The sequence below is a fragment of the Pistacia vera genome, unplaced genomic scaffold (assembly GCF_008641045.1).
Source record: "Pistacia vera cultivar Batoury unplaced genomic scaffold, PisVer_v2 Contig253, whole genome shotgun sequence".
In the NCBI taxonomy this organism is placed as follows: Eukaryota; Viridiplantae; Streptophyta; class Magnoliopsida; order Sapindales; family Anacardiaceae; genus Pistacia; species Pistacia vera.
Genome location: NW_022196061.1, coordinates 188,961 through 205,329, shown reverse-complemented (window position 1 = coordinate 205,329; position 16,369 = coordinate 188,961). Strand labels below are relative to the sequence as shown.

The following is a 16,369-nucleotide window of genomic DNA, read 5'->3' as shown; positions in this document are numbered from 1 at the left end:
AGCTGATAGTCCCTTTGCTTTTTAATTTTTTAATGGTTGACAAGGTTTTGTAAACTGTTTTCAAAATAAAGGCATTATTATCCACATTTTTTTTGGAAGATTACCAGAATTTTATATTACCTACAACCAATAGTAGTGATTAAGTAATATAAGATGACATTACCTCAGTAATGGGGGATTACCACAACCAAACACACCTTAAGTGATGTTAGTGACGACTTTTGTGTTTAAATTTAATACATAAATGTGAAAAGACAATTATACCTTCTTAATCTATCGATGCTTCAAAGCTGTTTTGGTTTCGGGAGGTATTTTTATCAAAAACTTTTGGGATAACTTGACTAAAACTACAATAGACACCCCCCCCCCCCCCCCCCCCTTTTTACTTTCCCAAACTTTTGGGGGGCTAAATGTAATTTCTCGTTTTGGATTGTTGGATGATGAGGAAATTTTAGGGCCACTTGGTTCACTATTATTACCTTGTCATATTCCACTATCCTATCCTAAAAATCCAAAAATGTATTTGTTTAATATTCTTAAAATCCATTTCTATGCTATTCAACTCTCAAAATATTAATACTTTTCTCGTAAAGAAAACAACTTTGGGTGCGTTTGATTTATTATTTCTATCCCTATTCCCAACCTATTCCCAAAATATTTGTTTGTTTAATTATTTAGGAAATACTATTACATTTTTAATTGCTTTCAGACCCCTTAAGTTTATTTATTTTCATAAAGACCTCCAGGAAAAAAAAGTTTAAAAATTAATAAAAACACTCCCACCTACCTATAGTTGCCAGATTCCAGCAACCACCATCGATGGTAGTCGGAATCTGTCACAACGACTTACAAATGATCAGAACTTGCCAGTAATTCGCTAATCTGGCCGTCAGCGACGACCATATCTTTGGCTGTCGCTGACGGCCATATCTGGCCTTTTGTAGCCGTTAATCTAGTCAGAAAATGTCAGATCGACGCACGTTCAACTAGATCCAACCAGTCTGCATCGTAATGTCAGACTCTGACTAGATTCCAATGGTAGTAGCCGGAATCTGACACTGTGGGTCAGTAGGGGTGTTTTTATTATTTTACAAAAATTTTATATATTGGGGTGTTTAGTAAATTAATAAACCTAAGAGGGTTTTTTTATAAATTTTTAAATTTTACACCATAATAATCACCTTATTCAACTATCCAATGCTATCTCTAAAATTCTATCTAAAATAATAAACCAAACTATCAAATACTATCTCTAAAATTCTATCTAAAATAATAAACCAAATTCACCATTTGCTTTTTTTGAAGGGAATCTAAAGAGTTTTAGGGACGAAAAGGTTCTTTTTCACATAAGAAAATATCTGCGTCAATCTGCAGCAAAGAAAGAACATTCCAGCACAAAATTAAATTGAGCATGTAGAAAAGAGGAAGAAAGAATAAAAGAGACAGAGGGAGATCTAAGGTCGACAATGGCGAAATCAAACACCGATAAACCGCTCAGAAAAATCGCAGAAGCATTCAATGAACTGGCCGCCACCGTCAATTCACAGACCGCCGATGTCGAGCTGGCGCCATTCTCTCACGCCTCTTCTCTCGTCTCTCCTCTCTTTGGCTGCTTAGGAATCGCCTTTAAGTTCGCCGAAATGGATTACGTCGCCAAGGTTAATCCACACCCTAACTCTTTTGCCGGTATTGTTACTGTAATCATATTTGGTTATTAATTTGAAGTTGAATGTTATTATTGTGAAGTTAATCATAAATATGAAATTGTCCTTACTGGAATTTTGCATCATGTACGGTTGTGTAAGAGTACAAATTGGTTACTGGATTGGATTTTTAGTGCGGCTTATTTATGTTATTGTTTTTGTTAATTTTTTTATTTCCTTGGTTACTTATTGAATGTGTTGTTGGGAATATATTTTGTTCAATGATTATTATTTAATGCAATTCTTATGCTTGAGTGGTTTGATTGATCGATTGAGCAACATATCAGGTTGATAATCTTGCAGTGGCATCAAAGTCGATAATGACATTGCAAGCTTTGCTTGATCATGATATAAAGGGGAACTGTGTGCGGAAAGCTGGTAGTAACACTAGAAATCTTTTGAGGGTGAAGCGTGGACTCGACATGGTTAGGGTTCTTTTTGAACAAATCATAGCTACAGAGTATGTATATCAAAATCAAATCCTTTTATTGATTGTTTATACTTTTCCATTTCTTGATCAGGTTAGTTCACTTTAATTGCCTCTTGATTTTATGGATCGGGTGGTTTTTAGTTTATATTGGATGGATGCAGAGGCATGCATTGCTTTCTGTGTCATGGACAATGGTAATTTAGCTAAGTCATTACAAGAATGTTTTGTTATCTTTAGGCTCTTTTGAACTTGTGATCTAAACCACCTTTAAGCTTCCTCTAGCAAGGTTGTTTTTTGGCTTTTGATATTAGACCTGGGAATTAATAGGTTTTGTGGATTCTTCTTTTCCTCTTTGTATATATATGTATTGTTTTTCTATCGTTCGCCGGGATTTGAATTGAGTGTCTTTGCTTTATAGCACGTAGTCTTCAAATGCATGAATTTCCTCTTCTGGACAAATTTAACTCTAACGTGAGTGGGGCTTCCACTTCATTGTGGGTTCCATTAATGGAGTTACCTGCATTTGAAGGTAAATTGGATGATACTAACATTCAATCTGGAAAATGCTAATTTTGATAGTTAAGTGACTATCGTTCGGATTGGATGAACTCTATCTTCCACTCTTGAGAAGAAGGGAAAATATGGTAGACGAAGAAGAAAAATAAAATCTGTATGGTTACAGAGCTGAAACATTTATGTTGGATGGTATAATCAAAGAGAAGATACATTTTAGAGAAGGGGAGTGGCTTGTTTAGAGCTGTTAGGTTTTGGCATTATGTGCACTACATATAGAGTTTTAGGTCCTGTTTGTAAAAATGATTTTCATGGTTAAAAATCATGTAGAAAATCAAAGAGATAATGAAGAAAAGATTGTGAAGAGAAAATAAAATAACAAGGTGAATTGGTTTGGGTGAGAGAGATAGAAAGTAGAGAGAAAATTCAAGAAAGAGAGAGAATCGGTGTTAAAAAAGGGAAATATGTATTTTGGTCGTAGAGATGGTCCTGGGGGATCTTCAGAAATTATTTAACATGGTTTATTTTACATGTCTATCGAGGAGAAGTATTCCTTGTTCATTAAGGAAACATATTACTTGTCTACCAGTAAGAACCTTTCCTTTTCTATCAAGGAAAATGATTCTAGGACATAGTTTTATCCTAAAAAGATATATGACTTATCTAAGTACATAGAGCATTATCCAAGAAGGACATATGATTCTATCCGAAGATGCATATAGCTTTATCCAAAAAGGGACGTATAGCTTTATAGAAAAAGAACCTATGGAAACATATCACTTGTCTACGAAGAAGATTAGCTTTTCTATCAAGGAAAATGATTCTAGGACATATAGTTTTACCAAAAAAGATATAACTTACCTGAGGACATATAGCAGCGTTATCCAACAAGGACATATGACTTAACACAAGATCCTATTAGCTTTATCCAAAAAGGGACGTATAGCTTTATCCAAAAAGATCATATTGCCTAATCTGTTTATCTATCCTAGGTTAATTGCTTGTTAAATAAAGAATCATTTTGCTTATCGAAAAGGTGGTATCATTCTTGGTGGAAAAATAATATAAACCACGTGATTTAAACCTTAAAGGTCCCCTTGGATTGAGATTTTTCATTTGTCATTTTTGACAAAATGGAAATGCATGATGAACGTGTATTTCATGCTTTCAAGGACAAAAAGTGGGAAATTATTTATAAAAACACAATCAAATGTGGCCCTATATTCCTTTAATTAGAAAATAGGGAATGTTTGAAAATGTTTGTCAAGAAATAACCTGGACTAGGCTGTCAACGGGATTGGGTATTTGCTCAAATCTAGTGGGGAGGAAATGAAAAATAAAGCAAACTTTGGGTGCTAACATATCAATTATGGTATGCATATATATGTTACTTAGATGTAGTGTGCCTTAGTGGTTAATTTTTTTATCAAACTAGTTGGTCCTTAAGTAGTTTACTAAAGAGGAAACATTGTGGAAGATGATGTTAGTCCAAGCAGGCCCCTTTCATTTTCTATGGAATTGTTAATAACATAGAATTTGGTGAGAACTATTTTTATCATTAAGGTTCAAGTCTAGGGCAGAGATGTTCTACTGTTTTATATTTGTGGATGTGGTTTACAACTATTGAGTTGGAATTTGTGGGTGTAGTATTTGATTTCCTCAACAGAATTAAAGATGATTTTTTAGATGTGTCTGGTAGGTTGGTTTGTCATGAGTTTCCTGTGTTTATGTTGCTTGTCAATGTTGAGTTTGACTTTGAGATTGTAACTTTATGTGGGATTTAATTATCAAATTAAGTTGCCTATTTGGCAATTATCTATAGCACTGTGTTGAGCAACCAGAGGGTGTGGTCTACCGTAGGAAGAAGAGAGGGAAGAAGCAGGGGAATATTGGTTAGGCAGGAGGTTAGAGTTTGTTATAAGTGGGACAGCTGGCTTGTGAGGGGTGGAGAGAAGAGAATTCTGTTAGGTGTCAGGAGAGAATAAAAAGGGGCTAGATGCGAGAGGAGGACGGAGAGAACATTTAAGCCATTTTGGAAGGGAGGCTACTGACCCTCGAAGTCAGTCATTGTGGAGGCTGCTGACCCTCGAAGTCAGTCCTGCAATTTCCATTTTCTTTTGTACTTGTTATTTGATCTCTGTCATAGGTGATTGAGTACTGCTAGGACATTTCTATTGAATGAATATTCTGTGTTATAACAGGACCTTTGTCATTTGAGTGTGTGTTGGTTGTGTGTGGATAGATTGTTGGACTTTTTGTGGATTTGCAGGTCGGGTGTTCATCACACTTTAAGATGAGCAATCTTTTATTACTTTGCTGGGGATTCTAAATATAGCATTAATATTTGAAATGAGCATCATCTATTGTGGATATTGAGATGGATGATTGTGGTGATCAAGAAGGATAAAACTGCATATGATTCAATGCCGATAAATTGAGGGTACATGAGAAAAAGGCTCATTATAGCATTGAATGCTATGTCACTTTTTTTCCTGAAGTTCCTAGATTTTCCCTTTTGAAGCTTCTACTTTGATTTGGAAAGCCAAAGCCCTCAGTAAATTGAAAATTCTGCCTTTGTTTAGACCACTTTTTTTCTGCAATGTCCTGTTACTCTTCAGTTGTGAATGAATTTGTTTTTTTTTTTTTTTTTATAGTCTCTGCTGGATAGCCTTTCCCTCTAGCTGTTCTGTTTTCTTGGAAAGATCTCAAGCTCTCAGGGGAAGTAAGAAAGCTAAAGTACATTGGGGTCATGCTATTATGGAAATTTTTTTGGTTTATTTGGCTAGAACCAAACCAAAGTATTTTGAAGACAAGAATAGAGGATTTAGTCTCTATGGGTGAAATTAAGTTCTGGACCTCTTTATAGGGTTAGTGTTTTTTAAGTCCCAGATGTGGCTTTTTTACTCTTCCATCATTGTTTGAGGTGAATGACTTGATAGACATTTTGCTTTATATTTTGGACTGTTGGACCCTGTTAAATGCCTTCTGGTTGTCTCTAGCCCTTTGATTCTTTTGAGCCTCTTTACCATAGCTTTGTCTATCTTCTGTGAACAGCTTGTTCACTTTTTGTAAATCTTTTCATTTATGTATTTCCGATCCAGTTCTTAACAAAAAAAAGAAAAAAAAAAAAAAAAAAAAACTGCTTGGTGTGGTTCGAACGATGTGCGCTAGAAAATTGCCTTAACCTTTATAAATTAGTTTGTCCTGATTAGTTATTCAACTCCCGAACTAAGTCATATTTAATTATCAGGATGTAATAAGTATTTGTTTATGGCTACAAGTTATACAAGTATATTTCAAATGTAAGCATTTGAATGTAAGTTGGTATTAACTGGCTAAACTATTTGATTTCCTTATGTAGGGGCAATTCCTTAAAAGATCCAGCTTCCAAAGCGTATGAAACATATTGGCTCCCCATCATGGATGGGCTATAAGGAAAGCTGTTGCTGCAGGGTGTGCCCTTCCAACCAAAGCACAACTGTTAAAAAAGCTCAATGAAGATGGTGAGTGCTTCCCCCTGTGATCCATTCGTTTCTTTCTTTCTGTTGTCAAATATAGAAGAAATGCTGATATTTTTTCCAACCCTACCCTTTTTAAAATTTTCTTTTTCCTTTTGTTAATAATTATATCTTGATATACAAGGGTTTTCATCACTTTTTCTTTATTTTAAAGAGAAAAAAAAATAAAGAAAAGAAAATAAGATGTGGCTTTAGACATGCCATGTTCACATTTTACATAATACACTCCCATAGGCATGGGGTTTGTTGGTTCAAGCTAAGTTTTGCCTGTACAATTCAACTTTTGACTGGGGATGAGCTTTAGTAAGCGCTGGCTTGTTTAGATGAAAGTCTTTACCATTGATATCAAAACAATAGGAATTGGTATCTTCAGTCCTGACTAGGTCCCCAATACTGCGACTTTGAATGTTTTTGGGATGTCATGGAGATGCCTTTAAATCCTTGTTTTTTGTTGGATGGTCTGAAATCGCACAATGCCAACCAAGTTTTGCTCAAGTCATAGATGCCTCTTTAAAGAAAAAAAAGTTAGGTAAAAGAAGGGGCTTATCTTTTTGTGTTATGTTAATGGTACAACTTTGGTTAGTTTTTTTTTTTTTTTTTCTCAGAGGCGTCAGCGAGGATTCAAATGCAGAATTACATTACTGCATCTCTCCAGTCTTGTGTACGTCGACAAACTCTTCATTTCACGAGAGTTGGGTATAGATTGGTAAAACATGGATTTATCTTCACATACTCCTCTTTCAAGTGCACTGGATTGTAATTGGTAAATAGTATTTCATTTATATATAATATTTATTGTGAAATCTTTCTCACTTTAACACTGAATTAACTTCAGCCTCGTGGAATCATACACTCTTTTAAACTCTTGTATATGGAATAAACACCATTGTTAACACTTGAACTTGATTCGCGTCGAGTCCCAGTGCTTGTTATGGTGGATTCCTGTTGGTCAGTGTTATTGTAATCAGCAATCCCATTGAACATTAATCAGGCGCAATAGTTACACCAATATTTAATAACCAATTTGGGGTGAAGCCTGGCAAAGCTGTTGGGTCTGAGGTTGACCGGTTTAACCGGTTTTGATTGTCGGTTAAACTGGGTGATAAAAGTTTAAATTTTAGCAAATACGCCCTCAAAGTTTTTAAGTCCTATAATTTTTGAATTTAGCAAACACACCCTTGGCGGTGCATACTAAATGCATCTTAATCATCCTTTGAGCCCATTTCCCAAAAATCTATGTGAGATTTATCGTTTTTAGTCAGATCTCATCGACTTCTACGTTGACATTCTAGGTTAGATCTCACAAGTCACAACCACCAGTGTCGACAACCTTTCTCATCACCATGAAAATACTCTCTTCAATCTCATGACCACAACCCATCTCACCACACCCTTATTCGTCTTGCCATCATCGGCAAAATGGTTTTTTTCGATTTCTGGTTGATTCGTCATCCATCACTTCCATTACCACCATTGCACTCACTAACTCTTTCTCTTCAAAAGCCCTATATATTGGCCTTCAATTGTTCGTCGACCATTATTCCATTTCTAGGGTTTTTGGTAATAGTAAAATGGGTAACCGACTTGATAAAAGCCAGTTAAACCATTTGAATCGATCGGGTCGGGTCGGTTCAGGTTTTAAAACACTGATTAACACTATATATCTCATTATCATCCTTTATTGGCCAACATCTTCTAAGACCCTCCTTAAATATTTACAAATTGACAAGTAAATGGAGAAAAAAATTTAGATAAGATTCTTTTTTTTTTTTTTTTTTTTCACCTTTGATGGTAACATATAGCTAATTGTAATTATTGATCTCACCATGTCCGTACGGTGATATGGTGAGACTATTTTGTGTAAAATTTCTCGAAAATAAATTCTTCAGCTCCTATAAGAAATATTAAGAAGAAATTTAAATTTCATTTAGACTGACTTCAAAGCTTAATTGGTAAGCACATTTTTTTCACATGATTGTGGGGTTGGGGAATAGGGAGCATTGCTCTAAACCTCGAGGTATACCGTATACCATAATCCAATAAGCTCTCTCACAAATGAAAATAATTTTGGACCCTGTCGTTGTTTAACGTTATTTTATAGTTGGATTTAATGAATGAATGGAGTGTAAAAGACCGTTAACCCACTGATTTCTATCGCTGCTTGTTCAACGAGGCTTGGCTCAAGCAAAGCCAGCCACCGCTTTGCTTGGCCACGCGAGGCCATGGCTCAAGCAACGCGGCCTCACGTGGCCACGCAAGACAACATCCATCAGTTTTAATTATTTTAGGAGTTAATGATTTTTTTCCATCAAAAAAAAGCTTAATGACATTTTCCCACTCTTTTAAAATATCACTTTAGTATCCAAAATATAATTTTATTAGTAATTTTTGTTGTGATGAAGGGAAAAATGGTCAAAAATCTGTTATAAGTAAGGGCATAATGGTTAACAACATTTTGGCCATTAGAGAGAAGAAAGAAAAAAGGCAGCGCACATTAGCCAGAGACAATACACGTTAGCAGCATCACTGTTGACAGTTTTTTGCCCTTTTAACGCTGACCCCGACGTCCAAAATCATTTTCGAAACCCCCACAGAATCCCCATTACCTGCTTTACAAAGCCCAGACCTCCATCTTCCTTCATCACTCACCATTTTCCACCATCACCTCCTTTTGCACAGCCAACTCTTCAAGCCAGATTTCCGATCAATTTCTTTGCCAGAAATTCCCCAGACACCACCATCACACTCCCCACAACCCACTCTCCAAAACCTTACCCCATCACCATCCCTTGCTCACCGATCGTCATCGTGCACAGCACGACCTTTCAAATTCTAGGCTGATTCTGGTCGTTTCCCATGTCGAAAATCCCCCTTGCCGCCACCAGAATCCCCATCTTCTCTCTTCAAACCCTTAACAACCTAATCCCATTTGCTCACCGATCACACTCGTCCTCTCTCCTAGGTTTTTCAGTTGCATGATGAACTTGGGGCGTGCCTTTTAGTAGATTATGTCACCGTAATCGACCCTGTCACTGCCAATCGACCCCTCAGATCTTGCTCTCCAAAAGCCCTAGCATTCTCTATCCCGTTGTTCACCAATCACTAGCAATTGAAACTTCCCTACCCTAGGGTTTTTTGAGTTTCTGATTAGAGAAAATAGAAGGGAATTTAAAAAAAATCACTGTATTTCCCACCCAAACCAAGAGAAATATAATAGTTAGGTATAAAGGGGTATTTTAAAATTTTGAGGGTGGAAAGCGTCATTAGCTTTTTTTTTTTTTTTTTTTTTTTGGGTGGGAAAAGTAGTTAACTGTTATTTTGATATCTTTAATCAAGTTCATAGTCGAAGTATTTATCTTTCATTTGTTTGTCCAATTTTCTTTTTATCCAAGCATAATAAAATTTAAAATTACTTATTTATTAATTATTATATTTTATTTTCCATTTAAGTTACACTTTGAACATATATTATAAATACATATATACTCTAATGAGTAATACTATACTCACAACCTCTTCTCACAAACTTTTTCTCATAACCTCGACGTGACAGCTCACAAATCAGTCCCCTGCTCGCTTAAGGCCTCATTGTCCATTTACGAACTGATCAATCGTGAGTTACCATGTCGAGATTGTGAGAAAATGTTGTGACGTAGTATTTTTGATACTCTATATTGAGTTTTAATACAAAATTGGTATTGACATTGATAGAAAAATCTTAAAGTGTAAAAGGTCACGTTAGTTTTCTTTTGTTCATGCTACTGCTAGCACTATATTTTGAATCATGGTTATTCTAAAGAAATCATTGAAAAAATCAATAGACAAGTACAGCTGTAATGAAAGTATTATAATATCACATTCAAAACATGATAACAACTACAGCTCACTTATATACATTATCAGTAAACAAAAATTAATAATATACTTTCAAAACTATTATTTCTACTAGATTATCTTACTAAAATATTATTTCACGTTGTTTTTTTTTTCTTACAAATTTTCTGCCTCTACGTGGAACAGGGTCAATAGTATAGAGTATGTATGATAATTTTCAATTGCAAAAATATGAGTGATGGAATGATTAAACGTAACATAATATTACATATGAATATTTCTCATACAATATGATGTGAAAAGATAATTGACTGATTTTAAATTAAAAATAACTTTCACCTAATCATTTTTTATCACATTATATGTATGACAAATGTTGTATGTGTGGTATTACTCTTAATGTACAGTTCACTCTACTCATTTCCATTTATATCCTTTCCCACACTTGAAACAAATATAACAACTCCAAAATGAGTGCCAAAAAACAAAAAAAAAAAAATTGGCCATCCGAGGCTTCCTGTACTGATTGAGAATTAAATCAATTAGAAGGAATTACACTTTAACCCTTCATCTATTGTTCTTTTATCAAGAGTCTCTTATCTTTCATCTATTACATTTTAGTCATTTTATTATTTTATATTTCACCATTACTTTCAACAACCTTTTTTTTTTTTTTTTTTTTTGGTAATCGGTGTGTTCGAGTCAGCTTGCACGCACCTCAATTAATCCGTAGAATCTATTGAACATCCTACAACTCAAAAACCAAGTAACTGATATAAGTCACACTATAGTAAATAGCCCCAAGGTTTGAACCAAGGGACTCAAGGAAGAACAAACCTCTAACTATTTTAGTTGGCCCAAATCCAAATCTTACAATTACAAAGTACAAACTCTTGTTTACTTAAACCCCATCAAAACTCAAAACGTAAATGATTGGACAAATCCTAACAACTTCATATCAAGACAAAGGTCCCATTTCCTACTTCCTCCAAACTTTTCTCACATAAAAAAGATCCATTCTTGTCTTCACTCTCTCCATCAGCATTAATTATTCCCCTCTCATTCCTCCACAAACTCAATCCAATCCTCAATTCAAAATCTCATTATCCCACAACATCATGGCCCTCGCCTTAACACTCCTTCAATAGCCGTTTACTTCCTCAAATGGACGTTAACAAATGCGAAACCCATCCCTCTATAACCACCTGGCCTACGTGGCATTCCCTTACTGGGTAACCTCCCCTCTCTCGACTCGGAGCTCCACACTTACTTCACGCGCCTGGCCACTCCTATGACCCCGTTTACTAGCTCTGTCTCGAGAACAAAATTGGCATCGTTTTGACTTCTCCTTCTTCAGTTCCCAAGTCCTCAAAGAACACGACACCTTTTTTGCCAACCAGGACGTGCCCATTATGGGTTGGGTCGCAACTCAAGGCGATGTGACATTGTTTGGAACCCGTATGGATCCGAGTGGAGGATGTGAAGGAAGATATGTGTTCTTAAGATGCTTAGCACAAACCCTGGACTCTGTTTTCACGCTTCAGCGGCATGAGGTTCGACAAACTGTTGGGTACATATACAGTTGGGTCGGTCACCCTTAATGTTGATGAACAAATGTTTTTGACGATATTGAATGTGATTACAAACATGACACATGTCAAAACCTTGCTTTGGTAAGTCTTTTTTAAAAAAGTAATGCCCCGTCAACAACCTTTTCTCACAAACTTCTCTTATGACCTCCAACATGACAGCTAAGTTAGCATGTCACGTCAAAATGATTTTGACTAGACCAAAGAAACGGTCGTTCCTTCATAGGAATAGTCATTACTTACGAAGGAATGGTCTTTCCTCACAGAAGGAATGGTCGTTTATAAATAAGGAACAACCATTCCTTATGAAAGGAATGGCAAGGAAGGGCTATTCCTTTAGTTATTCCTTAGGCAACCATTCCTTCACAAGGAATGTTTGTTCCTTCATAAGAACAATTGTTCCTTATGAAGGAACAACCCTCCTTCATAAGCAACGACTGCTCCTTTTAAAGAAACAACCGTTCATTTTCAGTAGTGCCTTTTGATATCTTAGTGTAGTGGGAGCTAACGTGACAGTGCTAATCTGTTAACACGTTAAGGTTATAAAAAAGGTTTGTAGAGTGGAGTTGTAAACGTAGTATTTTTCTTTTTAAAAATCTTATTATTATTAGTTTATTTATTTATGTATTATTCCTTTAATTACTTAAATTTGAATGAATAATATTAGTGATATTAAAAAGTTAACCAAATTTTAGAAGGGCTAAAAAAATTAACCACTATCTCAAATCTTAAACTATATTAATGGTGATACATCTTTTGTCATAAATATTTTTTTGTAGTGATCTTTTCTGTAACAACTTGTGAAATTTGTAGCACTTTACCTACTCTAATCTGACTTTACACACTTAATGCTAGGTTAAAATTATAGATATGATAATTTGTCTAATTTATACCAATCTTCCAAACTGTGTACTTTTTCTGGCTTCTTTGACATGAGTTCGTGAATTTTAATCAAAAAACCAAAGGTAATGAAGAAAGCCCACCAAGAATTAGGCCAAGTAGTTGGAAAAAACAACATAGCAGAAGAATTCCACATCCAAAAATTGCAATATTTATATGCTATAATGAAAGAGACCTTGTATTTGCACCCCGTTCTCCCACTATTGGTTCCCCATTGAAAGATCTATAAAACTATTGGGGATCATCCATAGTGATGTATGTGGTCCTATATCAGTTCAAGCAAGAGAAGGGTATTCTTGCTTCATCACATTTACTGATGATTTCAGTAGATACAATTATGTCTATTTGATGCGATATAAATTTGAATGATTTGACAAGTTCAAAGAGTTCAGGGTTGAAGTACAGAACAAGCTCGGAAAGAGTATTAAAGCCCTTCGATCGGACTAAGGAGGTGAATGCTTGAGCTTGGAGTTTGGTGGATACTTAAGGAATGTGGGATAGTATCACAACTCACACCTCCTTATACGCCATAGCACAATGGTGTATCGAAAAGAAGGAATCGAACGTTACTTGATATGGTTTGTTCGATAATGAGTTTGGCCAATCTACCCGCAGCATTTTGGGGCTATACCCTAGAGACTGCGATTCATACACTGAACTGTGTGCCGTCCAAATCAGTGGATAAGACTCCATGTGAACTATGAAATGGGCAAAAGCCCACGTTGTCTTATTTAAGAGTTTGGGGTTATACGACTTATGTCAAGAAATTGACCTCAAATAAGTTTGCCCCAAAATCTGACAAATGTATCTTTGTGGGATATCCCAAGCAAACCATGGGATACTATTTCTACCAGCCAGAAGAGCAAAAGGTTTTTGTAGCTCAATTTGGTGTATTCTTGGAAATGGAATTTGTCCAAAATAGTATAGGAGGTAAAAAAGGTCGAACTAGGTGAAGTTCTGACTCCACAAGATATGGCTGATGAGGAACAGACAGATGTACCACCAGAAATGGAGGAAAATCAGGAGGAAGTCACTCTACAAATTGTGGAAGAAAGTGAGCAAACTCAGACATAGGAGCTATGTATATCTGGTAGAGTACATTGTGAGCCTGAGAGGTATCGATATCTTGTGACTCAGCACAATGATGTACTAATTTATCAAAATGATGAACCTCAAACCAATATTGATGCTATATCAGTTCTGGACTCTATTAAATGGCTTGAGGCCATGAAATCCGAAATGGACTCCATGTACTAGAACCGAGTATGGACACTAGTGGACTTACCTGATGAGATAAAACTATAGGATGTAAATGGGTCTTCAAGAAGAAGAGAAACACGGAAGGTAACGTGCATACCTATAAAGCATGCCTAGTTGCCAAAGGTTTCAAGCAAAAGCATGGCGTAGACTATGATGAAACTTTTTCTCCAATAGTAATGTTGAAGTCTATTCAGATGATGCTTGAAATAGTTGCATACCATGATTATGAAATTTGGCAAATGGATGTCAAAACTGCTTTTCTGAATGGAAAACTTGAAGAGGATGTGTATATGACACATCCCGCTGGCTTCATTCTTGAAGATCAAGGAGGAAAGGTATGCAAGTTGCAAAGGTCCATTTATGGACTTAAGCAAGCATCAAGGAGTTGGAACATTTGTTTTGACAAAGCCGTTAAGGAATTTGGTTTCACCAAAAATGAAGATGAGCCTTATGTGTATTAGAAGTTCAGTGGGAGCACAATGACATTCCTTGTAACACCTACTGGAAACTAGTACAATGCATGCAATTAACAATGGAAAATTGGGCCCANAAAAGATCCAGCTTCCAAAGCGTATGAACAAGTATTGGCTCCCCATCATGGATGGGCTATAAGGAAAGCTGTTGCTGCAGGGATGTATGCCCTTCCAACCAAAGCACAACTGTTAAAAAAGCTCAATGAAGATGGTGAGTGCTTCCCCCTGTGATCCATTTGTTTCTTTCTTTCTGTTGTCAAATATATATAGAATGAAATGCTGATATTGTATTCCAACTCCTACCCTTTTTAAAATTTTCTTTTTCCTTTTGTTAATAATTATATCTTTGATATACAAGGGTTTTCATCAACCTTTTCTTTAATTATTAAAGAGAAAAAAAAAATAAAGAAAAGAAAAAAATAAAGATGTGGCTTTAGACATGCCATGTTCACAATTTTACATAATACACTCCCAATAGGCATGGGGTTTGTTGGTTCAAGCTAAAGTTTTGCCTGTACAATTCAACTTTTGACTGGGGATGAGCTTTAGTAAGCGCTGGCTTGTTTAGATGAATAGTCTTTACCATTGATATCAAAACAATAGGAATTGGTATCTTCAGTCCTGGACTAGGTTCTCCCAATAACATGCGACTTTGAAATGTTTTATTGGGATGTTCATGGAGATGCCTTTAAATCCTTGTTTTTGTTGGATGGGTCTGAAATCGCACAATGCCAACCAAGTTTTGCTCAAGTCATAGATGCCTACTTTAAAGAAAAAAAAGTTAGGTAAAAGAAGGGGCTTATCTTTTTGTGTTATGTTAATGGTACAACTTTGGTTATGTTTTTTTTTTTTTTTTTTTCTTCAGAGGCGTCAGCGAGGATTCAAATGCAGAATTACATTACTGCATCTGCTCCAGTCATTGTGTACGTCGACAAACTCTTCATTTCACGAGAGTTGGGTATAGATTGGTAAAACATGGATTTTATCTTCACATACTCCTCTTTCAAGTGCACTGGATGTAGATTGGTAAAATATGTATTTCATTTATATATTAATATTTATTGTGATAATCTTTTCTCACTTTAACACTGAAATTAAACTTCAGCCTCGTGGAATCATACGACTCTTTTAAACTCTTGTATATTGGAATAAACACCATTGTTAACACTTGAACTTGATTCGCGTCGAGTCTCCAGTGCTTGTTATGGTGGATTCCTGTTGGTCAGTGTTATTGTAATCAGCAATCCCATTGAACATTAATCAGGCGGCAATAGTTAACACCAATATTTTAATAACCAATTTGGGGTGAAGCCTGGCAAAGCTGTTGGGTCTGAGGTTGACCGGTTTAACCGGTTTGATTGGTCGGTTAAACTGGGTGATAAAAAGTTTAAATTTTAGCAAATACGCCCTCAAAAGTTTTTAAGTCCTTATAAGTTTGAAATTTAGCAAACACACCCTTGGCGGTGCATACTAAATGCAATCTTAATCATCCTTTGAGCCCATTTCCCAAAAAATCTATTGAAGATTTATCGATTTTAGTCAGATCTCATCGACGTCTACGTTGACATTCTAGGTTAGATCTCACAAGTCACAACCACCAGTGTCGACAACCTTTCTCATCACCATGAAAATACTCTCTTCAATCTCATGACCACAACCCATCTCACCACACCCTTATTCGTCTTGCCAATCATCGGCAAAAAATGGTTTTTTTCGATTTCTGGTTGATTCGCTCATCCGAAATCACTTCCATTACCACCATTGCACTCACTAACTCTTTCTCTTCAAAAGCCCTAATATATTGGCCTTCAATTGTTCGTCGACCATTATTCCAATTTCTAGGGTTTTTGGTAAATAGTAAAATGGGTAACCGACTTGATAAAAGCCAGTTAAACCATTTGAATCGATCGGGTCGGGTCGGTTCAGGTTTTAAAACACTGATTAACACTATATATCTCATTATCATCCTTTATTGGGCCAACATCTTCTTAAGACCCTCCTTAAATATTTACAAATTGACAAGTGAATGGAGAAAAAAATTTAGATAAGATTCTTTTTTTTTTTTTTCACCTTTAGATGTTAACATATAGCTAATTGTAATTATATGATCTCACCATGTCCGTACGGTGATATGGTGAGATATTTTGTG

At 35.8% G+C, this 16,369-nt stretch overlaps 1 protein-coding gene across 1 annotated transcript; it reads left to right on the top strand.

The window, feature by feature from the left end:
* The first annotated feature begins 1,330 nt into the window (after positions 1-1,330).
* LOC116132452 (accelerated cell death 11-like) lies at positions 1,331-15,457 on the top strand. The gene is made up of 5 exons (XM_031418094.1): positions 1,331-1,658; positions 1,991-2,163; positions 6,008-6,024; positions 14,303-14,431; positions 15,086-15,457. Exons 1-5 carry the CDS (start codon positions 1,467-1,469, stop codon positions 15,190-15,192), a joined length of 618 nt encoding a protein of 205 aa, XP_031273954.1. The 5' UTR covers positions 1,331-1,466; the 3' UTR covers positions 15,193-15,457.
* Positions 15,458-16,369: the final 912 nt, after the last annotated feature.